This window comes from Haliotis rufescens, unplaced genomic scaffold (assembly GCF_023055435.1).
Source record: "Haliotis rufescens isolate VD_foot unplaced genomic scaffold, xgHalRufe1.0.p SCAF_2, whole genome shotgun sequence".
In the NCBI taxonomy this organism is placed as follows: Eukaryota; Metazoa; Mollusca; class Gastropoda; order Lepetellida; family Haliotidae; genus Haliotis; species Haliotis rufescens.
In genome coordinates, this window is record NW_025963890.1 from 78,625,622 (window position 1) to 78,648,487 (window position 22,866).

General features: G+C 43.6%; 1 protein-coding gene across 4 annotated transcripts in view; it reads left to right on the forward strand.

Moving 5' to 3' along the window:
- LOC124125951 overlaps window positions 1-20,368 on the forward strand; it is a 42,770-nt gene extending 22,402 nt beyond the window's left edge. The window contains exons 4-9 of one of the 4 annotated variants that reach the window (XM_048400659.1): window positions 9,602-9,708; window positions 12,503-12,755; window positions 14,659-14,772; window positions 16,364-16,399; window positions 17,791-17,865; window positions 19,608-20,368. In XM_048400659.1, coding sequence (XP_048256616.1) covers window positions 9,602-9,708; window positions 12,503-12,700 — 305 coding nt within the window. In that variant the 3' untranslated portion in view covers window positions 12,701-12,755; window positions 14,659-14,772; window positions 16,364-16,399; window positions 17,791-17,865; window positions 19,608-20,368. Of the gene's footprint in view, window positions 1-9,601; window positions 9,709-12,502; window positions 12,756-14,658; window positions 14,773-16,363; window positions 16,400-17,033; window positions 17,070-17,790; window positions 17,866-19,607 lie in introns of all 4 variants that reach the window. The other 3 variants (XM_048400661.1, XM_048400658.1, XM_048400660.1) reach the window with 3 other exon arrangements.
- Window positions 20,369-22,866: the final 2,498 nt, after the last annotated feature.

The following is a 22,866-nucleotide window of genomic DNA, read 5'->3' on the forward strand; positions in this document are numbered from 1 at the left end:
CAACACCATATCACCCAGAAGGAAACTCGCAGTGTGAGAGATTCAATAGAACTCTGCATAACATGCTAAGAACCTTGCCTCTCCCTCAAAAGAAGAAATGGCCACAACTACTGCCAGAGCTAATCTATGCTTACAACTGTACCCCACATGCTACCACAGGGTATTCACCCTTCTACTTGTTCTTCGGGCGAGACCCAAAGTTACCGGTTGACCTTGTTATAGGAGATCAAGTAGATGAGACCACAGAGACGGACTGGGTGACAGAACACCATCAGCGGTTACAAGCAGCATTTAACCAAGCCAGCAGGAGAACGGAAGAAGCTGCACTGCAAAGGCAAGCAAGAGTAAATAAAAACACGAATGACAGAGAACTTGTAGTTGGAGCCAGGGTATTTCTCAGAAATCATCCGGCCGGAAGACATAAGATTCAAGACATTTGGCGACCAGAGCCATACAAAGTCATTGCTAGGAAAGAAAACCAAGTTTATGCTATATGTCCTCTCGACAGTGATAATCCAAAACAAGTACACAGAAAAGAACTGTTGGACTCAAGAACACTTGTGTCTGATATACAGACAGACCCCCATCTTGAAGACAGAGTGGAACCAGTGGTCGGTACAACTGCCAGAAGTGCTGCAGTTGAAGCCGAGAACGAGAACCTTCTTCCAGAAGCTTGTACGTTTCGTGTTAGTGTTCCGGATGAGGTATCCAACGAGGGTATTTCAAAAGTGTGTGGAAGTGCTTCATGCACAGCAGGGGAGCCTGTAAACACCCAGGCCTCCAGTGATTCAGCTGATGAGACACTTGAGAGTGATCATGCTGGGGACAATCTGTGTAATGCAGTTAGTGGTGACCCTAATAGTGACAACATCAAAGATAATGTTGTGAGTGATACAGTCACACTTGCCACTAATAGTAGGGATCCAGGTGATGCTACTGCTTCGTGTCAAGGTGGCGAGCTTGAAATGGACGCTTGTGCGGAAGATGAAGCTCCACCACTTCGACGAACAACGCGTTCGAACGCCGGACAGCATCCCAACCCTCACAACCTACCGCAGTCCGCAGCACAGAATGAAGTGACTGTAGTTGCTCCAATAGACCCTACTGTGTTAGCTAATATTAGTCGGTCGCAGTTGTTGTTACTGCAGTTGTTAGCGAAGTCCGTCCCAAAGTAAACAGTGAGCTGATTTGTTCCGTCCAGACATTTACTGTGAAAAAGGAAACTTTTTGACGAACCAAAGCCTGTGTTATGTTTACAACTTCCGTACCAGTATTATTTTTAAACTGCTCAGTGCACATTGTTTATTGCACCATGTTGATATTGTTTACATTTGATTATGTGTATTCTTTAGAAGTGTGGCAGTTACTTGTTTCAAGTCGAAATGCTTTTTCCTGTGACTTGTAATAGATGCCTGATGTGAATGATATATTGTCCCTTAGAGTATATAGATTGTTAGTTGCCAGGAGTCAACTATTTAGCAGGGGAGTGTGAAGAGGTATTGCGCACGTAAAATCCTTGCCGGAAATAGTCGGTACCTTCCGGAAATAATCACAAATTTGAAATGTTTTAGAGTTACATTTGCTGTTAAAATTTATAAATAAACTGTTAAAATATAATTAAATGTACCTGTAAGAATTCTGATGCATCGTAACTATTAAATTGGATAAAAGTACGCAAAGCTTTCAACTTTTCCCATGGTGCACTTGTTTCATAGTTTTCGCGCCATAGTCGCCATGCTTGTCAAAGTGAGAGGTACACAACATTTTTAGAGAGCTCCACATACGAAGCCACAACTTTGTCATTCCTTGTAAGTACTCTCCAATTACTTATATCACGTCGTATGTAGATGATTTGTTATTTAGAAATTACGTACGTAGATGGTTTGCTAAATTGATGTCTATTTTAGAAGTCGGTTCAGGCCTCGTCACAGTACAGTGCTTGGTGAAAATAACACCACGTGGTAAAGCTATTTCAATTCCTGACCGTTGCTTATTGACACGATCATGGAAATATAATTGTTTGTTGATGGTTGCATTTCTGCTAGAATTCTTTTCCTTTAATTTTCACGTATTTGTAATATTGATGCTAGTCACATTGAATAGTTTTAGTGAGTGACCACGAGTTACCTCCTTTGTCCATTTTATGTAAACATCGGCCATGCTCATTAGAAATAGATCGTTTTTGATTTACTACTCGGCCAAAGTTAAAATATATTATTTACTAGTTTCGAAAAGCATGTTGTGATTGCTGCGAGATTATATCATTGATTGTTACGATTAGCCTTTTGTTTGGTGCTAGGACCTGTGACCGTCCCTGTGACTGTCCCTGTGTTGCCGATAGGCATGGATAACCTTTGACCCTTGTCAGCTGGTTGTAGTCACGTGGGGGTGAGTTGTTGTTAGCCCAGACCTAGTAGAAAGATTGTAGTATTTTGCTCTTTTGTCATATTTCTGTATTCCTTTGTTGTTAATCTCGATCCTTACTTTGTAATTTGAAATGGAAGAAATTAGTGAATTAGTAATTGGTTTTATTGTCGAAGTGAATGCTCAAATGCCACTGATATTTTCAGTGTTGATTAACCAACTAAGTATTTACGATTATGGATCAACGTGTGATGACAGAAATTATTATATGATAACATGTGATATTTTTACATTTCATATTTTATTAATACTGTCTGTAGGAAATATCCATAATGCTAAAAGTAAATTAATCGTTGTACATCATAATATCGGCGCAGATCCTGACAATCGTGTTTATATTGTTTTGTAGGTTTTTCATCAAGTTGCCATCATGGAACGACAATAAATACTCTTCGATGAAACTATTCACTCTTCTGTACTGATTTCCCAAGTTACACCTGCACAACTTAAGTTTCTCCTTCTTCAACTTGATACCAAGTTTCTGACAACGCTGCATAAGGCATTCCAGATTCTTGTCATGGTCAACCTGCGCTGTCATCTTGTCATACCCTGAACCATAGATCAGGATGTCATCCACAATACATTTGACACCTGGTAGTCCTTCCAAAGCTTGGATTAAGCGTTTCTGGAAGATTTCAGGGGATACACTAAGCCCGAATGGTAGTCTAGTCCATCTGTACCGACCAAACGGAGTTCCAAAAGTACACAGCAAACTGGATTCAAACTGGAGATCAAGTTCAAGATGCCAAAATCCAGCAGACAAGTCACATGTACTGAAGACCTTTGCATTTGTCAGATCGGGCAACACTTCCTCGATCGTAGGCAGCTGATAATGCTCACGACGAAGTGCCTCATTTAAGCGCTTGGGGTCAATACATGTTCTAATTCCCCCTGATTTCTTGGGTGCTATCACTAACGAGCTAACCCAATCTGTTGGTTCATCCACAGGTACCAAGACACCAAGTTTCATAAGACGATTAAGTTCTTGTCTCAATTCCTCTCTCTGTGAGATAGGCACTCTGTTCTGATGTGAGACGCTTGGGGTTATTTCCGGATTCACCTGCAGGTGTACTTTGCCAGGCAAGGTCCCAAGTTCCCCTTCAAAATTTTCAGAGTAAGTCTTAATGATAGCCTCAGAATTCCTCTCTTTGACTAATGTTGGTCCTGGCTGTGAAACTGAACAAACAGAAACAAAGTTGTCCACATTCACTGTTAGCAGTCCCATCTGCTGCACTGCTTTGGAACCCAACAAAGGTACAAGATGATTTGTGTCATCGGACACAATCACAAATTCTACACTGTAAGACTTCTTGTTTTTGGGGTTTTGAATCAGCAGTCTTGTTACACCATCAGGGTGTACCAGTGAACCATTCCACATACGAAGCATTTTCGAAGTGAGTGTGACATCAGTATCAGCATTAAGTAATCTCCGTGGTAAAATGTTTACTGATGCTCCACAATCCAACTGGAATTTTACATCGGTATCATGCTCCACAATCATCTGAGCAAAAATATCTGAGCCTGCTTTCTTTCCAACCTGGTTGCAAACTTCAACATCTGGATCCAATGAAACACTGCTGATCACTTCAAGACAATCATCTTCCTCTGCTCCACTGTCTTCATCATCTGAGACAGAGTGAATCTTGCTAGCTTTGTTACCATGTCGACAACATTGCTGATAATGATTCTTTCCCTTACACAGGTTACATGTCTTTCCCCAGGCTGGACATTTGCGTCTGTCCATAATGTGTTTGTATCCACAAAACTTGCATAGTTGTAAAGATCCTGCCTTCTGTGACATGCTTGGCCCTTGTACAGGTTGAGATTTACCATTCCTCTCTCTGTATTTATAAGACTTGTTTCCTGCTGAATGTCTGCTGACACGGTGTACATCTTCAGAATTCATGGCTTTAATTCTTACATTGGTTGCTTCAGCACTTCTGCATATTGCAATGCAAGATTTGAGTGACAGCTTAGTTTCCTGTAAAAGCCTTTTCCTGGTGTTAGGGTCTCTGATCCCTGTCACTATTTTGTCCCTTAATAGTGATTCACGTAGACATTCACAAAAGTTACAGCTCTTTGAGAGTGTGCGAATAGCTGTGAGGTATTCCTCAAAACTTTCTCCATCTGCCTGTACACGATTGTTCAAAATGTATCGTTCATACGTCTCATTAGTTTCTCCAATTGTGTATGAATCAAACTTGGCCATAATAGTAGTCACATCCCTGTGCTCTTCCGGCAAGAATTCCATTGCATTGTAGACTTTTAGTGCATCAGTTCCGATAGAATGCAATAAAGCAGCAGCTTGGTAATTCATCGGGTAATCATCTAGTTGTGAAACAATCACAAAGTTCTGCCACGCCTGTTTCCACATTCTCCAATTATCTGCCAAATCACCCGACATTTTTAGCGGCAATGGAGGTGTCAAATTCGGCAATGGCATTCTCCTGCCGTGCGGTATCTGCAAGCCCACGTGGTCGTCATGTCCGCCCGGTTCACGTTCTTCCTGACCATCCATAATGTTCATCAGTTAGGAAATCGAATGTGAAATCCGTGTGAAATGTTCATTCATTCACCAAAATGCATAATTAATCCAGAATCATCAAAATCCTGTAGTCGCAAACCACGTGCGATACTGCAGAGGTCCGACATTACTCACTCGCTTGGTGAACTGTCTCATCCGTGTAGGCACCCAGCACTACTGACAGCGTCAATTCTAGCGGTAAACATCAACATCAAGTTAATTCCGCACCGTTGCCACCATGTTTCAATATCCCGTGTTATCCAAACACTAATTATATAGACAACAAGAATCGCTTCTGACTTGACACTTTACTCTCGGAGGCCATGATCTTAAAAAGCCCAGATGTACAGGGATCAGTTATTGTACTGGATTGTGATATGATAGGGAGCAGTCATTACCAGATATTGCAACAAGTACCAAGTCTAACACAGCCACGTTACAGTGAGTACCAAGTCTAACACAGCCACGCTACAGTGAGTACCATGTCTAACACAGCCACGCTACAGTGAGTACCAAGTCTAACTCAGCCACGTTACAGTGAGTACCATGTCTAACACAGCCACTCTACAGTGAGTACCAAGTCTAACACAGCCTCGCTACAGTGAGTACCAAGTCTAACACAGCCACACTATAGTGAGTACCAAGTCTAACACAGCCACGTTACAGTGAGTACCATGTCTAACACAGCCACACTATAGTGAGTACCAAGTCTAACACAGCCACATTACAGTGAGTACCAAGTCTAACTCAGCCACACTATAGTGAGTACCAAGTCTAACACAGCCACGCTACAGTGAGTACCAAGTCTAACTCAGCCACGTTACAGTGAGTACCAAGTCTAACTCAGCCACGCTACAGTGAGTACCAAGTCTAACACAGCCACGCTACAGTGAGTACCAAGTCTAACTCAGCCACGTTACAGTGAGTACCATGTCTAACACAGCCACTCTACAGTGAGTACCAAGTCTAACACAGCCTCGCTACAGTGAGTACCAAGTCTAACACAGCCACACTATAGTGAGTACCAAGTCTAACACAGCCACGTTACAGTGAGTACCATGTCTAACACAGCCACACTATAGTGAGTACCAAGTCTAACACAGCCACATTACAGTGAGTACCAAGTCTAACTCAGCCACACTATAGTGAGTACCAAGTCTAACACAGCCACGTTACAGTGAGTACCAAGTCTAACTCAGCCACGCTACAGTGAGTACCATGTCTAACACAGCCACGCTACAGTGAGTACCAAGTCTAACACAGCCACATTACAGTGAGTACCATGTCTAACTCAGCCACACTATAGTGAGTACCAAGTCTAACACAGCCACGCTACAGTGAGTACCATGTCTAACACAGCCACGTTACAGTGAGTACCAAGTCTAACACAGCCACGCTACAGTGAGTACCAAGTCTAACACAGCCACGCTACAGTGAGTACCAAGTCTAACACAGCCACGTTACAGTGAGTACCAAGTCTAACACAGCCACGCTACAGTGAGTACCAAGTCTTACTCAGCCACACTATAGTGAGTACCAAGTCTAACTCAGCCACGCTACAGTGAGTACCATGTCTAACACAGCCAAGTTACAGTGAGTACCAAGTCTAACACAGCCACGCTACAGTGAGTACCATGTCTAACTCAGCCACGTTACAGTGAGTACCAAGTCTTACACAGCCACGCTACAGTGAGTACCATGTCTAACACAGCCCAGTTTTAGTGAGTACCAAGTCTAACACTGCCACATTACAGTGAGTACCAAGTCTAACACAGCCACATTACAGTGAGTACCAAGTCTAACACAGCCACATTACAGTGAGTACCAAGTCTAACTCAGCCACACTATAGTGAGTACCATGTCTAACACAGCCTAGCTACAGTGAGTACCAAGTCTAACACAGCCACATTACAGTGAGTACCATGTCTAACACAGCCACGTTACAGTGAGTACCAAGTCTAACACAGCCACGCTACAGTGAGTACCAAGTCTAACACAGCCACGCTACAGTGAGTACCAAGTCTAACACAGCCACGTTACAGTGAGTACCAAGTCTAACACAGCCACGCTACAGTGAGTACCAAGTCTAACACAGCCACGTTACAGTGAGTACCAAGTCTTACTCAGCCACACTATAGTGAGTACCAAGTCTAACTCAGCCACGCTACAGTGAGTACCATGTCTAACACAGCCACCACGTTACAGTGAGTACCAAGTCTAACACAGCCACGCTACAGTGAGTACCATGTCTAACTCAGCCACGTTACAGTGAGTACCAAGTCTTACACAGCCACGCTACATTGAGTATCATGTCTAACACAGCCACGTTACAGTGAGTACCAAGTCTAACACAGCCACGTTACAGTGAGTACCAAGTCTAACACAGCCACGTTACAGTGAGTACCAAGTCTAACTCAGCCACGCTATAGTGAGTACCAAGTCTAACACAGCCACGCTACAGTGAGTACCATGTCTAACACAGCCACGTTACAGTGAGTACCAAGTCTAACACAGCCACGTTACAGTGAGTACCATGTCTAACACAGCCACGTTACAGTGAGTACCAAGTCTAACACAGCCACGTTACAGTGAGTACCAAGTCTAACACAGCCACGCTACAGTGAGTACCAAGTCTAACACAGCCACGTTACAGTGAGTACCAAGTCTAACACAGCCACGTTACAGTGAGTACCAAGTCTAACACAGCCACGTTACAGTGAGTACCAAGTCTAACTCAGCCACGTTACAGTGAGTACCAAGTCTAACACAGCCACGTTACAGTGAGTACCAAGTCTAACACAGCCATGTTACAGTGAGTACCAAGTCTAACACAGCCACGCTACAGTGAGTACCAAGTCTAACACAGCCACGTTACAGTGAGTACCAAGTCTAACACAGCCACGTTACAGTGAGTACCAAGTCTAACTCAGCCACGTTACAGTGAGTACCAAGTCTAACACAGCCACGTTACAGTGAGTACCAAGTCTAACACAGCCACGTTACAGTGAGTACCAAGTCTAACACAGCCACGTTACAGTGAGTACCATGTCTAACACAGCCACGTTACAGTGAGTACCAAGTCTAACACAGCCACGTTACAGTGAGTACCAAGTCTAACACAGCCACGTTACAGTGAGTACCAAGTCTAACACAGCCACGCTACAGTGAGTACCAAGTCTAACACAGCCATGTTACAGTGAGTACCAAGTCTAACACAGCCACGCTACAGTGAGTACCATGTCTAACACAGCCACGTTACAGTGAGTACCAAGTCTAACTCAGCCACGCTACAGTGAGTACCAAGTCTAACACAGCCTCGCTACAGTGAGTACCAAGTCTAACACAGCCACGCTACAGTGAGTACCATGTCTAACACAGCCACGTTACAGTGAGTACCAAGTCTAACACAGCCACGTTACAGTGAGTACCATGTCTAACACAGCCACGCTACAGTGAGTACCAAGTCTTACTCAGCCTCGCTACAGTGAGTACCATGTCTAACTCAGCCACGCTACAGTGAGTACCAAGTCTTACTCAGCCTCGCTAGAGTGAGTACCAAGTCTAACACAGCCACGTTACAGTGAGTACCAAGTCTAACACAGCCACATTACAGTGAGTACCAAGTCTAACACAGCCACGTTACAGTGAGTACCATGTCTAACACAGCCACGTTACAGTGAGTACCATGTCTAACACAGCCACGTTACAGTGAGTACCAAGTCTTACTCAGCCTCGCTACAGTGAGTACCAAGTCTAACACAGCCACGCTACAGTGAGTACCAAGTCTAACACAGCCACGTTACAGTGGGTACCAAGTCTAACACAGCCACGTTACAGTGGGTACCAAGTCTAACACAGCCACGTTACAGTGAGCACCAAGTCTAACACAGCGACATTACGGAGATTACCAAGTCTAACACAGCCACGTTACAGTGATTACCATGTCTAACACAGCCACGTTACAGTGAGCACCAAGTCTAACACAGCGACGTTACGGAGATTACCAAGTCTAACACAGCCACATTACAGTGAGTACCAAGTCTAACACAGCCACATTACAGTGAGTACCATGTCTAACACAGCCACGTTACAGTGAGCACCAAGTCTAACACAGCCACGTTACAGTGATAGGAAGTACAATGAAATACAGTCATGTTACAGCGAGTATAAAGTACAATGAAATACAGCCATGTTACAGCGAGTATAAAGTACAGTGAAATACAGCCATGTTACAGTGACAGAAAGTACAGTGAAAATAGAGCCATGTTACAGTGATGGGAAGTACGGTGAAATACAGTCACTTACGGGCGAGTATAAAGTCAGATACAGCCTTGTTACCGTAGTAGGAATAAAGTCAAATGCAACCTTGTTACAGTAGTGAGTGAGTGAGTGAGTGAGTATGGTTTTGCGCCGCTTTTAGCAATATTCCAGCAATACCACGGCGGGGGACACCAGAAATGGGCTTCACACATTGTACCCATGTCGGGAATCGAACCCGGGTCTTCGGCGTGACAAACGAACGCTTTAACCTCTAGGCTACCTGACCGCCCCTGTTACAGTAGTAGGAAGCACAGTGAAATGGGCAGTATTACCATGGAACATCACAGATGATTGAATTCATAACAACGTTGAGTGACTCTGATTGTCAAACAGGAAACATGGATGTCCTGGCAACACTTTCCTCCGGCTGGCGGTGTCCGATGGGAGAGGAGTTGAGAGTATCATATATCCCTGAAGCTCTTCTTGGACCCGGTGTTCAGGTACCAAAAGAAGATTTATATGAATAAAAAATGTGTAGTTGATATATTAATGCGCTGATAATCTATTTTGATTTTAATGGCTAGTGCTACAAAATTACTGATAAATATAAATCGAGTGTAACCAGTCTTGATTATGAGCTGGAACAGAATCCAACTGCCGAAAAGGGAAAATAGCAGGGAATAATATATGAATGGATCACTGAAAATCAGTGATGACACCAGGTGTTCGCGAAAAGGGATAAACATGTCCTGCCCTACCAGTAGCACCCGCCATTCATACAATTTGCATAAAAAAGTAAGTATTTATTGCCTGACGCCGCACAGCAGTACCCCTGCCATGCTACGTCAGCCTGTAAACCAACCAGACAATCAAGTGAACGATGAACCAGAAAATCCATTGACACGACAGTTCATTTACTCACTTTGTTGAGGAGTATGTTCAAATGTCTCGGCCCAAACATTACTTTTGTAGTTGACGCGGCACGGCACAGATTAATGAAATGGTACAGAGCATATGATGAAGCACGGGGACTTCAGTCCACCAGCAGTAACATCGCCCCAGTTCAAGTTAATATAAAACATCAATGAAAGAGAAAAACAAATCTCGATTAACCGCCGAAAAAATTCTATTTGTCCTAAAAGGCAAAATATCGGTGAAAATTATATGAATGGATCACTGAAAATCAGTGATGACACCAGGTGTTCGATAAAGGGTATGCATATCCTGTCCAAACGATAACCTGGTTATATCATGGTCACTTTCTGGTTACTTCCACATGCATAAAACTATATTTTCAGGTTTCTTTACAAAGTCATCTTTGACGTTCATTCAGGAACATGGTGTATCATTCATAATTAGTTATTGTTGCAGTACTTGTAACATTCTGAGTCTTAATACTTGTTGGATCTTAAGAAGTTATGTTGATTAAGGTCAGTGTGTAGAAGTAATGTTTATTGATTGGAAGTAGGTGGTGGTATTTCAAGATTGAAAGAATATTTGAGGAAATGTCTGTGACAGGGCTGCTGCTATTTAAGTACTTCCAAACAGCTCCTGGCTACATTACTCTTGCGTCCTATGATCATCTACCAATGAAGCAGCATTCTCAGAACCCTAAGTTCTCTCAGCTCTGTGTTACGTGTCGATTCCCAGATTGGAACAATATTTTAACCCAGAAATCTGTATGTAAAAGAATTCAGAATGAAACCAACAAACAACCACCAAATGGTATACAAGAAACAAATGTATTACAAACTTTACTAGATTTACAAATCAAGAAATGCACAGCAATTACAATGGCAGTACACTATACAGTGTTAGTACAATATTCAATGACAATATATAATATGACAGCATTGGTCAGTATCAAATACAAAAACAATGGTGATAGCAAAAGTCCGTGATAATAATATGTTCACGCAGCACGGACAGTGGCCAAGCTTCCGAGATGGCAGGGAATCGGGGGTGATAAGTGATCTTCACACGAAAGCTGGTTTTGATACTGTATAATGAAATGTGAGATGAGACAGGCACACACCTACTCCACTTATATTACCAAGCATCTTCCAGAAGATTCTACCGAATCTCAACAGAATCAATGTAATACAGTTCATTGTTCAACAATCATTGTTCAACAATACAATACACTGCCATATAACATATGTAAGGGATTGAGCTAGAGTCATGGTACTTTCTGTTCTGTTGTTCCAGTGCAAATACATGTTATGACTGTCTTTCCGAAACCGGAAGTGACATAATCCGAGTATCAATAATTTTGTTATAAATTCAGATGAGGCTTCACAACTTCTTGTTTCAAAGTTCGTATGAAGCGTACATTCTATGCTTATAAACTAAAGTTATAGAAGGTCTTGCAGAAGACACCTGTACTTGGCTGTTTGATGCTACGTGTAAATGTTAAGGTACCAGGACGAGGTCTTGATGCGTGCAGAACTACCGTGCGTGGGTGTGTAGGGTAGGAGAGATAGACCGAGTCCGAGTACCTTAACCGACTTATAAACCAAGGAAATAAATAAGTTTTAACACTCAGATGAACAAACAGCAAGATTTTAATCAAATCGACCCCTTCAGTAGAAATGAAGTTGCCTGATGCGTAAAGGTGTAGATGATGCGTTTCGATAAAGACATACAAACTGTCTAAATGCAAGAAATAACAGAAAAAGTAAGAAAACATTGAGATATGTTATAGTAAAATAATACAATGTGTTGTGGTATAAAAGGAATGCGATGAAAGCATCTTAGAGCAAAAAAAACAACAAACACTTGCAGCATAGACAAAACATCATGGCATCTAAAATTGAACAACCTTTCATCACCTGCTGGGGTAACAAAACTTAACACGATAATTGAGGTTGTAGGTTTGATCCCATTATAAAAAAAATCATTTCTTATCTTCGATTTCAGACTATTTTGACGTTTGAAACACAAAGTCCAAATTGAATCTGCTTTCCAATTCGTCAGATCTTCTTCTTAAAAGTAATACCTCATAATCGGGCGTAGCATAGGAAGTATGTTTTATGGGTTTAAATACAGTTGGGACAGGTCTTTCTGTAACTCCAGATGACCTCATATTAGGTCTCTATGTCTCAGAAAGACCTATTGATCTCAAACATGATATCACAAGGCCTTACTAACAGGTTATGGTAGTTAGGGGTTTATAATTATCTTTCAGAATATCTCGAAAACATAAAATTGATTTCAAATCTATGGCAACTTTTTATAGAAAAATCACAAATGTAATCCACCTCTTATTCGTCCCACATCTTTGTTTTGTTCCAGATGACTGCTCAAGACTTCGACCAGGTCACTGCCAAGATGAAGACTGCAGCCAAGCTGAGTCTGTATTGCTGCAACACAACACCATGCTGTGCCTTCACCTTTGTTATGCTCCTCCAAATGCTGATTGCAGCTGTTATTTTGATGTTCTTCCAACCTGATGATAACGTTACAATGCTTGCTAGTTCCATTGCTTGCTAGTTCCATTATACTACCTCTGGTCACGGTCACGATTTTCTTTGGGCAAAGAATTTGGGTAAGTTTAATGGCTTTGCAATGTACACAAACAATTATCAGCACAGCTTAATAAATAAAAGCATCAATAATAAGTATAAACAGTTAAAAATAATTATAAACTTATACAGTATAATCTTATGCCATGGTGAATGTAGCAGTTGTTGAGTTGAGTTTGAAGGGGGAAAGAAATGCATTGCACGAACAGTCCTTTTTCACAAATCTGTAAGTGCTACATATATACTATGCAAAAGAAGTAAGGGATATTTTGTTTTGAGGTGAAACTTCAGAAAATACACCATTGTCTGGCAATTATAGTAAGTGATTTATCTTGAACGAAGATTTAAAAAAAATCAAGTTCAAAAACATTGTGACAGTCGGACAGCATGTGCAAGGGGGGGGGGGGTATGCCAGATTTATCTTTGTCACTCAGACTCGATTGTAACCTGATGCATATTGCTTGTTTTTTAAACCATACGCTCAATTAACACATTTAATCATTAAAAAAGTAACAGCGTTGATCATGTTTGCAACGTGCTGAATGTTTGCATGTGGGCGCACATCAGAATATTGTTTTTCAAACTTTGATGGTTCTCAATCTGTCATCATCAGATTGTGGGCCTGATACCACCGAACACATAACGAGGCGTCCACGAGACTCTGGACGCCAAAGCACAAATAACTCCAGCACACTACATCTTCCCGAGGCAAGTGAGTTAACTGACTATAACAGTCCAGTTTCCACCCTTACCGAACTAGGCTGGTGTTATGGAATTACATTTTGGCTGGGCTAACGAGTCTATGCATAGTCCAATCAAAATCGCACACCCAAATCGAAATCCGGTTCATAAAGTGTTATGCAGATTTCGGTCGACTGCAGGATTTGCAAAGCATGTGCACCGCTAACTCGTCAACAGATATTTTCTAAATCTTTTCATGTTTTTAATCAAGGTGCTCACGTGATTTGATGCACTTCGCGATGTAAGACTCGTTTTATCACAATATAGATCTTGATTATCGATCAGATCGTCTTGACTGGGCGCCACCGTTTTGTTTGAAGCAAATGCAAGTGATACGAGAGGTTGAATCTGATTGGTCAATAGGAGAGGCATAGAGGGAACATAACTCGTAATAGCCATTGGTGGCGCTATGATCGAGCCCAGGAATTCCAGCCTAGTTCGGCAAGGGTGGAAACATGACTTTTAAAGTCAATTAACTCTCTTGCCTCGGGAAGATGGCACACTAGGGAAAGGGACCGGTTGTAACAAGCAACTAGTGTAAGAGTACATGCTCAGGCGGTTTGAAATCGTCTGCACAGATGCCCACGTGCCATCCCACAACTTACTGCACGTCATTTGAATAAGAGGCGTCGATAGTGTAGGGGACATCAGCACTGGGATCAAGGACGTAGAGCTAATATCATGTTTTGTGAAGAATCAAGGTTCACTCTTGACCGAAGGAATCAAGTTTGGAGAAGTCCTAATGAGCGTGCTATGGACGTTAACTTTGTACAGCATGATCATTTGGTGTTGCACTCCATATTGTCCATGGCAGAGTCAAGGGTCAAAGCTATCGGGACAACATCATTGCTCTTAGTGTCATTTGCACAACTTGTTGGGCAACGTTTCATCTTTCAAGATGATAATGCATGTGATCATCGTGTCAGGATTGTGGCCCAATTCCTCAAACCAGCAAAACATTCTTCTCATGCCATGGCCAGCACTCAGTCCTAACCTTTCCCCAGTTGAACACATCTGGGACGTCACAATCCACTCACCACTCTCCATGAACTCGGTGTTGCTCTCAAATGATTGAAGAATCTTCACTTTTAACAAACGAAAGCATCGGAACATACACTAGATGACCTGGTATATCAGCTGATGTAGTGCCCACATAACTTTATACATTTCTTGAGTAAATTTCAGAGGACTCATCGCCTAAAACAAGCCGTGGTCGCTGTCAACAATGGCCTTATTGAGAACAACGTCCTTGTTGGATTCAAGGCAGCGTGGAGCACCGGTGCAACCTTCAGACTACGGGTAAGTGTTTTTGATTTGTATTGCGGGTGTTGTCCTGAGAGCCAACAGAAATGATGACTTCTTGGTTACAAAGTGTACTGTGACGCTCTGTGTGAGCAGACTCTTGTATACACAGTGTTAAGAGGTGATTTCGACTCTTGCTCAGAAGTTGTTTGATGAAGGTTACGACATTAAAAGCCTCAGTAAAGCTTTCAAAAGGTTTTATAGTAGGCATGGGGAGGACATTTCCAAATCGGACGCATCAATGACAAAAATGATGTCCGATGCAATTCTCTATTTTGACTTGTACCATATGTTCCCGTTTTTTTAGGTGAATAAGTGACTTGCCTTTGCATGTGTTTGTGATGGGTGCCACAGGTGGGGCAGGATACGCTCACTTTTCGCAAACACCTGGTATCTTTACTAATTCTTAGGAATTCATAAACACATGCTCATGATAGTGGCGGAATCGTACAATAGACTCTGCTTCATGCAGAGATTTCTGTTGGATATAGAAAGGGTTTTGTCGCTTTATCACAAACTGTCATGCAGAGGTTAACTCAGAAATCGGTTCTTGCAAACCTAAACTGTGAAATCAGTACTGGACCACAAAAGATCAATTCTGTATTCCACCCAGTCATGTAGTGCCACTGCCAATGTATCCTTCCACCTATCAAGTAGTGCCACTGCCAAGGTATCCTTCCACCCTGTCATGTAGTGCCACTGCCAATGTATCCTTCCACCTTTTGAAGAAGTGCCACTGTCAATGTATCCTTCCACCTATCAAGAAGTGCCACTGCCAAGGTATCCTTCCACCTATCAAGTAGTGCCACTGCCAATGTATCCTTCCACCTATCAAGTAGTGCCACTGCCAATGTATCCTTCCACCTATCAAGTAGTGCTACTGCCAAGGTATCCTTCCACCTATCAAGTAGTGCCACTGCCAATGAATCCTTCCACCTATCAAGTAGTGCCACTGCCAATGTATCCTTCCACCTATCAAGTAGTGCCACTGCCAATGTATCCTTCCACCTATCAAGAAGTGCCACTGCCAAGGTATCCTTCCACCCTGTCGTGTAGTGCCACTGCCAAGGTATCCTTCCACCCTGTCATGTAGTGCCACTGCCAAGGTATCCTTCCACCCTGTCGTGTAGTGCCACTGCCAATGTATCCTTCCACCCTGTCGTGTAGTGCCACTGCCAAGGTATCATTGCACCCTGTCGTGTAGTGCCACTGCCAAGGTATCCTTCCACCCTGTCATGTAGTGCCACTGCCAAGGTATCCTTGCACCCTGTCGTGTAGTGCCACTGCCAAGGTATCCTTGCACCCTGTCATGTAGTGCCACTGCCAAGGTATCCTTGCACCCTGTCATGTAGTGCCACTGCCAAGGTATCCTTGCACCCTGTCATGTAGTGCCACTGATAATGTATCCTTCCACCCTGTCAAGTAGTGCCACTGCCAAGGTATCCTTCCACCTGGTCGTGTAGTGCCACTGCCAAGGTATCCTACCACCCTGTTGTATTGAACTATAGCTTATGTCGAGTAGTAACAAGTAGTACTGCGCCAAGGCCGATGTACCGCCATCCCTGTCATTTGACTCTGTCTGTTTCAGCTAACCTTCTGGTTCTTCGATATGTTGGAATGTAGGGTAAGTATAATACCACAAAGTCATACAGAGATTTCTGTTGGATATAGAAAGGGTTTTGTCGCTTTATCACAAACTGTCATGCAGAGGTTAACTCAGAAATCGGTTCTTGCAAACCTAAACTGTGAAATCAGTACTGGACCACAAAAGATCAATTCTGTATTCCACCCAGTCATGTAGTGCCACTGCCAATGTATCCTTCCACCTATCAAGTAGTGCCACTGCCAAGGTATCATTGCACCCTGTCGTGTAGTGCCACTGCCAATGTATCCTTCCACCCTGTCATGTAGTGCCACTGCCAAGGTATCCTTGCACCCTGTCGTGTAGTGCCACTGCCAAGGTATCCTTGCACCCTGTCATGTAGTGCCACTGCCAAGGTATCCTTGCACCCTGTCATGTAGTGCCACTGCCAAGGTATCCTTCCACCCTGTCATGTAGTGCCACTGATAATGTATCCTTCCACCCTGTCAAGTAGTGCCACTGCCAAGGTATCCTTCCACCTGGTCGTGTAGTGCCACTGCCAAGGTATCCTACCACCCTGTTGTATTGAACTATAGCTTATGTCGAGTAGTAACAAGTAGTACTGCGCCAAGGCCGATGTACCGCCATCCCTGTCATTTGACTCTGTCTGTTTCAGCTAACCTTCTGGTTCTTCGATATGTTGGAATGTAGGGTAAGTATAATACCACAAAGTCATACACATAAGATGTTTCCGTAAGAAGAGGACACATATGTTTAGTTACCAGTAACTGTCTGATCTCCCACCAGATATCAGGTAACAGTGTGTACTATGTGTTCTGTCGTGACATGTCAGTATGTAACACACTACTAACAAACCAAAACAACAAACTATTGAACATTCAACAGAAGATGTTGCATCCATGTCATGGGTATTTTGGTTTATGAATAATTGAATGTTGTATTTAAAGGAAATGAAGTAGTGTGTCCAGGGGGAGGTAACTCCTACTACCCCAGCGTCAGCTGGTAGTATGAAGAGATGTCTTTACCGTTCGGAGATTTGTAAAATGAGAATGCTTGAAAGTAAAGTCCATAAGTAGCTGTCAGGTGCCCATGTACTTTACAAATGTGAAGAATATGTTTGATTGTCTGATTGTAAAACTTCCTTTTGTGCTTGGTTTATAAAACCTGGAAGAATTTCAATGAGTAAAGATTTTCCAGGTATAAAGTGGTTCCACGGAAAGTTTTCTATGATCATTTAAGACAAACAGTTATTATAAAATAAGACTTATTTTCTGGGATTGACGTTTTGAAAATAATAACTGGGCTGTCCATTTACAAATATTTACAAGCACGCAGATACATTAAGGTTTTCCCAAAGTTAAAACTCACTCCTTTAATATATTACGTGTACTCTGTACTCTGTACTCTGGCAGAAACATCTGGAAGGAATATTGGCCATGATATCCAACCCAGGAACTTCACTTCAGCCGGATTCATCATCAGTGTCTGTGAGTATACTTCACATATCTGAAGAAACTTTTCAGCTCCTCCTTCTCACCTTTCAGTGGATGAGCTCCTGTTAGTTAGTACTGGCCTGGCTGCACACAACCCTATACAACACACGAACACACACAACCCAACACACCACACAACCCCACACAACACACGAACACACACAACCCCACACAGCGCACAACCCCACACAACACACACAACCCCACACAGCGTACAACCCCACACAACACACGAACACACACAACCCCACACAGCGCACAACCCCACACAACACACGAACACACACAACCCCACACAGCACACAACTCCACACAGCACACGAACACACACAACCCCACACAGCACACAACCCCACACAACACACGAACACACACAACCCCACACAGCACACAACCCCACACAACACACAAACACACACAACCCCACACAGCGCACAACCCCACACAACACACGAACACACACAACCCCACACAGCGCACAACCCCACACAACCCCACACAGCATACAACCCCACACAACACACGAACACACACAACCCCACACAGCACACAACCCAACACAACACACAATCCTACACAACCCCACACAACACACAACCCCACTCAACACAACACACGATTCCACACAACACAACCCCACACAGCACACAACCCCACATAGCACACAACCCCACACAGCACACAAGCCAACACAACACAACCCCACACAACACACAACCCCACACTGGTACAACTCTCTCTCTAAGATGAACCAGTCCACTAGACCAGTGCTTGCTACAAAGCTCAGCTACACCAGTCCACTAGACCAGTGCCTGCTACAAAGCTCAGCTACACCAGTCCACTAGACCAGTGCCTGCTACAAGGCTCAACTACACCAGTCCACTAGACCAGTGCCTGCTACCAGGCTCAGCTACACCAGTCCACTAGACCAGTTCCTGCTACAAAGCTCAGCTACATCAGTCCACTAGACCAGTGCCTGCTACAAGGCTCAGCTACACCAGTCCACTAGACCAGTGCCTGCTACAAGGCTCAGCTACACCAGTCCACTAGACCAGTGCCTGCTACAAAGCTCAGCTACACCAGTCCACTAGACCAGTGCCTGCTACAAAGCTCAGCTACACCAGTCCACTAGACCAGTGCATGCTACAAAGCTCAGCTACACCAGTCCACTAGACCAGTGCCTGCTACAAGGCTCAGCTACACCAGTCCACTAGACCAGTGCCTGCTACAAAGCTCAGCTACACCAGTCCACTAGACCAGTGCCTGCTACAAGGCTCAGCTACACCAGTCCACTAGACCAGTGCCTGCTACAAGGCTCAGCTACACCAGTCCACTAGACCAGTGCCTGCTACAAAGCTCATATGTCCTGGATTTGTTGGTTATCATTCATGGCTTTCACGAACACCTGGTGTCATCATTGATTTTCACTGAGCCGTTCATCACTATTTGGCCTTTTACGAAAAATGGAATCTGTTTCGGCAGATAATCAAGATAATTCTCTTGGGTCACGTTTTTTGTGTGCATTTTGTTAGAGGGGAATACAAAGGGTCGAGTAGTAAGACCTCGATGACGTGGGTCGTTTCTCTGGTCCACAATCAATACACAGGCCTCTGCGATACAGATGGAATGTTGCTGACTGCTGTGTAAAACAACATTCACTCCACTATTCCAAGCACATAGTCAGCGTGATAGGTTTGATGATAAAGTACTCATTCTGATATTTCTCCAAATTTCAGGATCAGGCGATGGATCTTTTGTGCCGCTCCAGCGAAGCCTACACCACTGCCTATCAACGTGGTCATTTGAAGGTCAAAGATGATGTCAGACACGTCCGCCATGCTCTGTGTCTGTGTCAGTTTGTAGAGAAAGAACATGTCGGGAAACTTACGGCCATCCCACCGGAAGTCGTGTGAGTTGAGGCTCAGCGTAAACAGACGTACTGACAATGGCCTATGGGTTGACGGTGAGCAGGTAGAAGGTGTTGTGACATTCAGGATGCCGGCGTGAACCGGGGCATCTGGACATGACAAGGTCGCCATGTGTGTTATTCACTTCTACAATATGTATGTCATCGTTAGTTGCTGTTGGATGTCACAGAACATTTGTTTGGTTCCTGAGTCACGGGCGGACCTATTGTTGACCGAGAAAGGAAATGTGTATGAAGGCATTTGGGTGGAGGATGCCAGCTCAAAGCAACAGACCAGATTATCAAGATGACAGAGACATGTACCTCACTCACACTGATTGGTGTTTGTCCTCTTTCCTCAAACAGGCCACTGACAAGACCGTCAACAGTGTTAATTATAATTACAACTATGACGTCACTCTGTTGCAGTGGCAGTGTTTTATATATATGTTTATTTTCTGTATTTTATATATCTGTATACATATAATGTTTTGAAAAGAAATGATGTTTTTACTTTTTACTGCATTAAATTGAATAAACCTGTACAGCTGCTGTACTCTACAGCACTGCTTTCAGCAGAATAATGACTTATCTGTGTGTGGAGTTTTCTTTTATACTTCTACTGGCTGTGGGGCGGGGCAGGTAGCCTGGGTCGGTCCTATGTTTGATACAGCTTACGCCTGATTTGTCTTGTCTACACAACTATAGAAAGGAATGAGCGGCAAGTCATACATCTACATCTTCAGGAGGGGGAATACAGGCAGAATTCTTTTCATATTTTTTACCGTCGTCAATAAACCCGCCTTACTTACAACGACCCGTGTTATTTGTGAACACACCCAGGTACACTGTCTTAGCTGCTGAGTATCTGTAACGATGTGACACTTTACTGACCTACTTTACTGACCTACTTTCTGCAATGCAAATTTGAAGCTCGTGCATTACGAATGCACTGGCAACATCACTCAAAGCGCACATAATGCACGAGCAGTACGAAAACACGGGCTAGTGCATATTTCCGTGCAGCATTGCGTTGTGTTCAGTTTCATTGATTGCATGATGTTTTTAAAGTTCATGTTGATGACGCAGTAGTTTGTTACTGTGATGCTGTACTGTAAGTCAGATAGCGTACACGGCACCGGAATGTCCCGCGCTTACCTTAACTTAAGAAATACTATATAAGAAACGCCCAGTTTGAATGCGAATCAAACACGTCAAGCAGATACTCTTTGCTCAACAATCCCCTGATTTGCCACTTAACCATACCTCACTACATCAAACTGCGAAATCCGACGCATGTTTGGCTAACACCCCGGGACAGTGGGCAGATTGCACAGATCTTTGACAATGATCGAGGTCATTAGAAAAAACAAACACATAAATAAGTGTTTTACATGATCTCCAAATTTATTAAATATCTCTATTCTCAACCTGTCACAGAACATCTTTGCTTTGGGACAGCTATGTCATCATTCGTATGATTATAAATTCTTGTCAAATGTCTGACACTAATGCCTATATGTCTAACACTTGTTGTTTCTGAAAGTTTTTTGCAGATAGAGCTGATTGACATATTCTTTATTATGCATATGAAACTATTTGAACAAATGGTAAAATGTAGTGCATGTCGTAAATATATACTAGCCACATAAAGAAACTGTGCACGGAGAAAATATATTCTGGATTGAAATACAACACAGCAAGAACAACATGATGCAGACGCTGTAGCAGCTGAATGATCGGACCATAAGAAAATGTCAACGGGACCTGAACAACATCTGTTACAATGACGTCAGAAGATCAAAATGGGGTAGGGGATCAAACGACAAAGTCACAAAGTCAATAACGGGTATGACCACCCTGTGCGTGAATCACAGCAGTGCATCGGCAACGCATGGAGTCCACCAAATGGGCATGGAAGGCCTGGGGAATGGCCTGCCATATCCTCCTCAAATCTTGTGCCAAGGCACGGACGTTATCTGGAGGATGTGGAAGACGACGCAGACGGCGCTCCATTTCATCCCACACATGCTCTCTTGGGGAGAGATCTGGAGAATTTGCAGGCCATGGCAGTAACATGACATTGTTATGGTGAAGGAAATCCATTGCGACCCTAGCCGTGTGAGGACGAGCGTTGTCCTGTTGAAATGTCAATCCCGGGCCATGACGTTGCAGGAAAGGAATGACCACAGGCCTTAGAATCTGATCTCTGTAGCCAACACCGGTGAGATTGCCCTGAACAACCACCAAAGGGGTTCGGTGCCGTGCTGTTATCCCACCCCAAATCATCACAGAGCCACCTCCAAAACGATTCCTCTCCACAATACAGTTGCGTGCATAACGTTCTCCCAAACGCCGGTAGACACGTTGGCGCCCGTCACTGTGGGAAATGTTGAACCTCGATTCATCTGTAAAGACAACATTTCTCCACCATATTCGAGGTTGGCGAACATGATTTCGACACCATCTTAGACGGTTGACTCGATGACGGTGTGTCAGGATGGGACGTATGGCAGGGCGTCGTGGTCGAATCCCGTACTGACGTAAACAATTCCTGACAGTGTTCGGATGGATACGGCGCAGTCCAGGAATTGTCTGGGACGTCGTTACTGCCGTTTGGAACCTGTGTCGGAGATGTGTAAATCGAATCCATCTGTCCTGTCTTGGCGTGGTTACTCGGGGAGGTCCTGAACGTGGGTGGTCTGCAACGTCATTTGTGTTCTGATAACGCCTCACCAATGCCGATATCGTGTTACGATGGCATTGGAAATGTGTTCCCACCTATTGTTGCCTCATTCCCGCTCGGATCATTTCAATGGCTTCATGACGCTGTGCAGCTGTCAATCTTGGCATGATTTGCTTGTGATATGCTTGTGTCTGCGCCTGAGAAGTTTTGAATTTTTGAATGACCACAGATCATGCTTTCCAAAGTGACCGCGACTTTTGAGTTGCACATGCTGTGTACAGCTGCACAGTATGCACATGCAGTAACACAATGCACGTCCATAGGCCCCCATCAATGACGTCATATCGCATGGCACGTGCATGAGCGTTTGAATGTCTCCAATAATTGCTGTGTTCAAACCTAT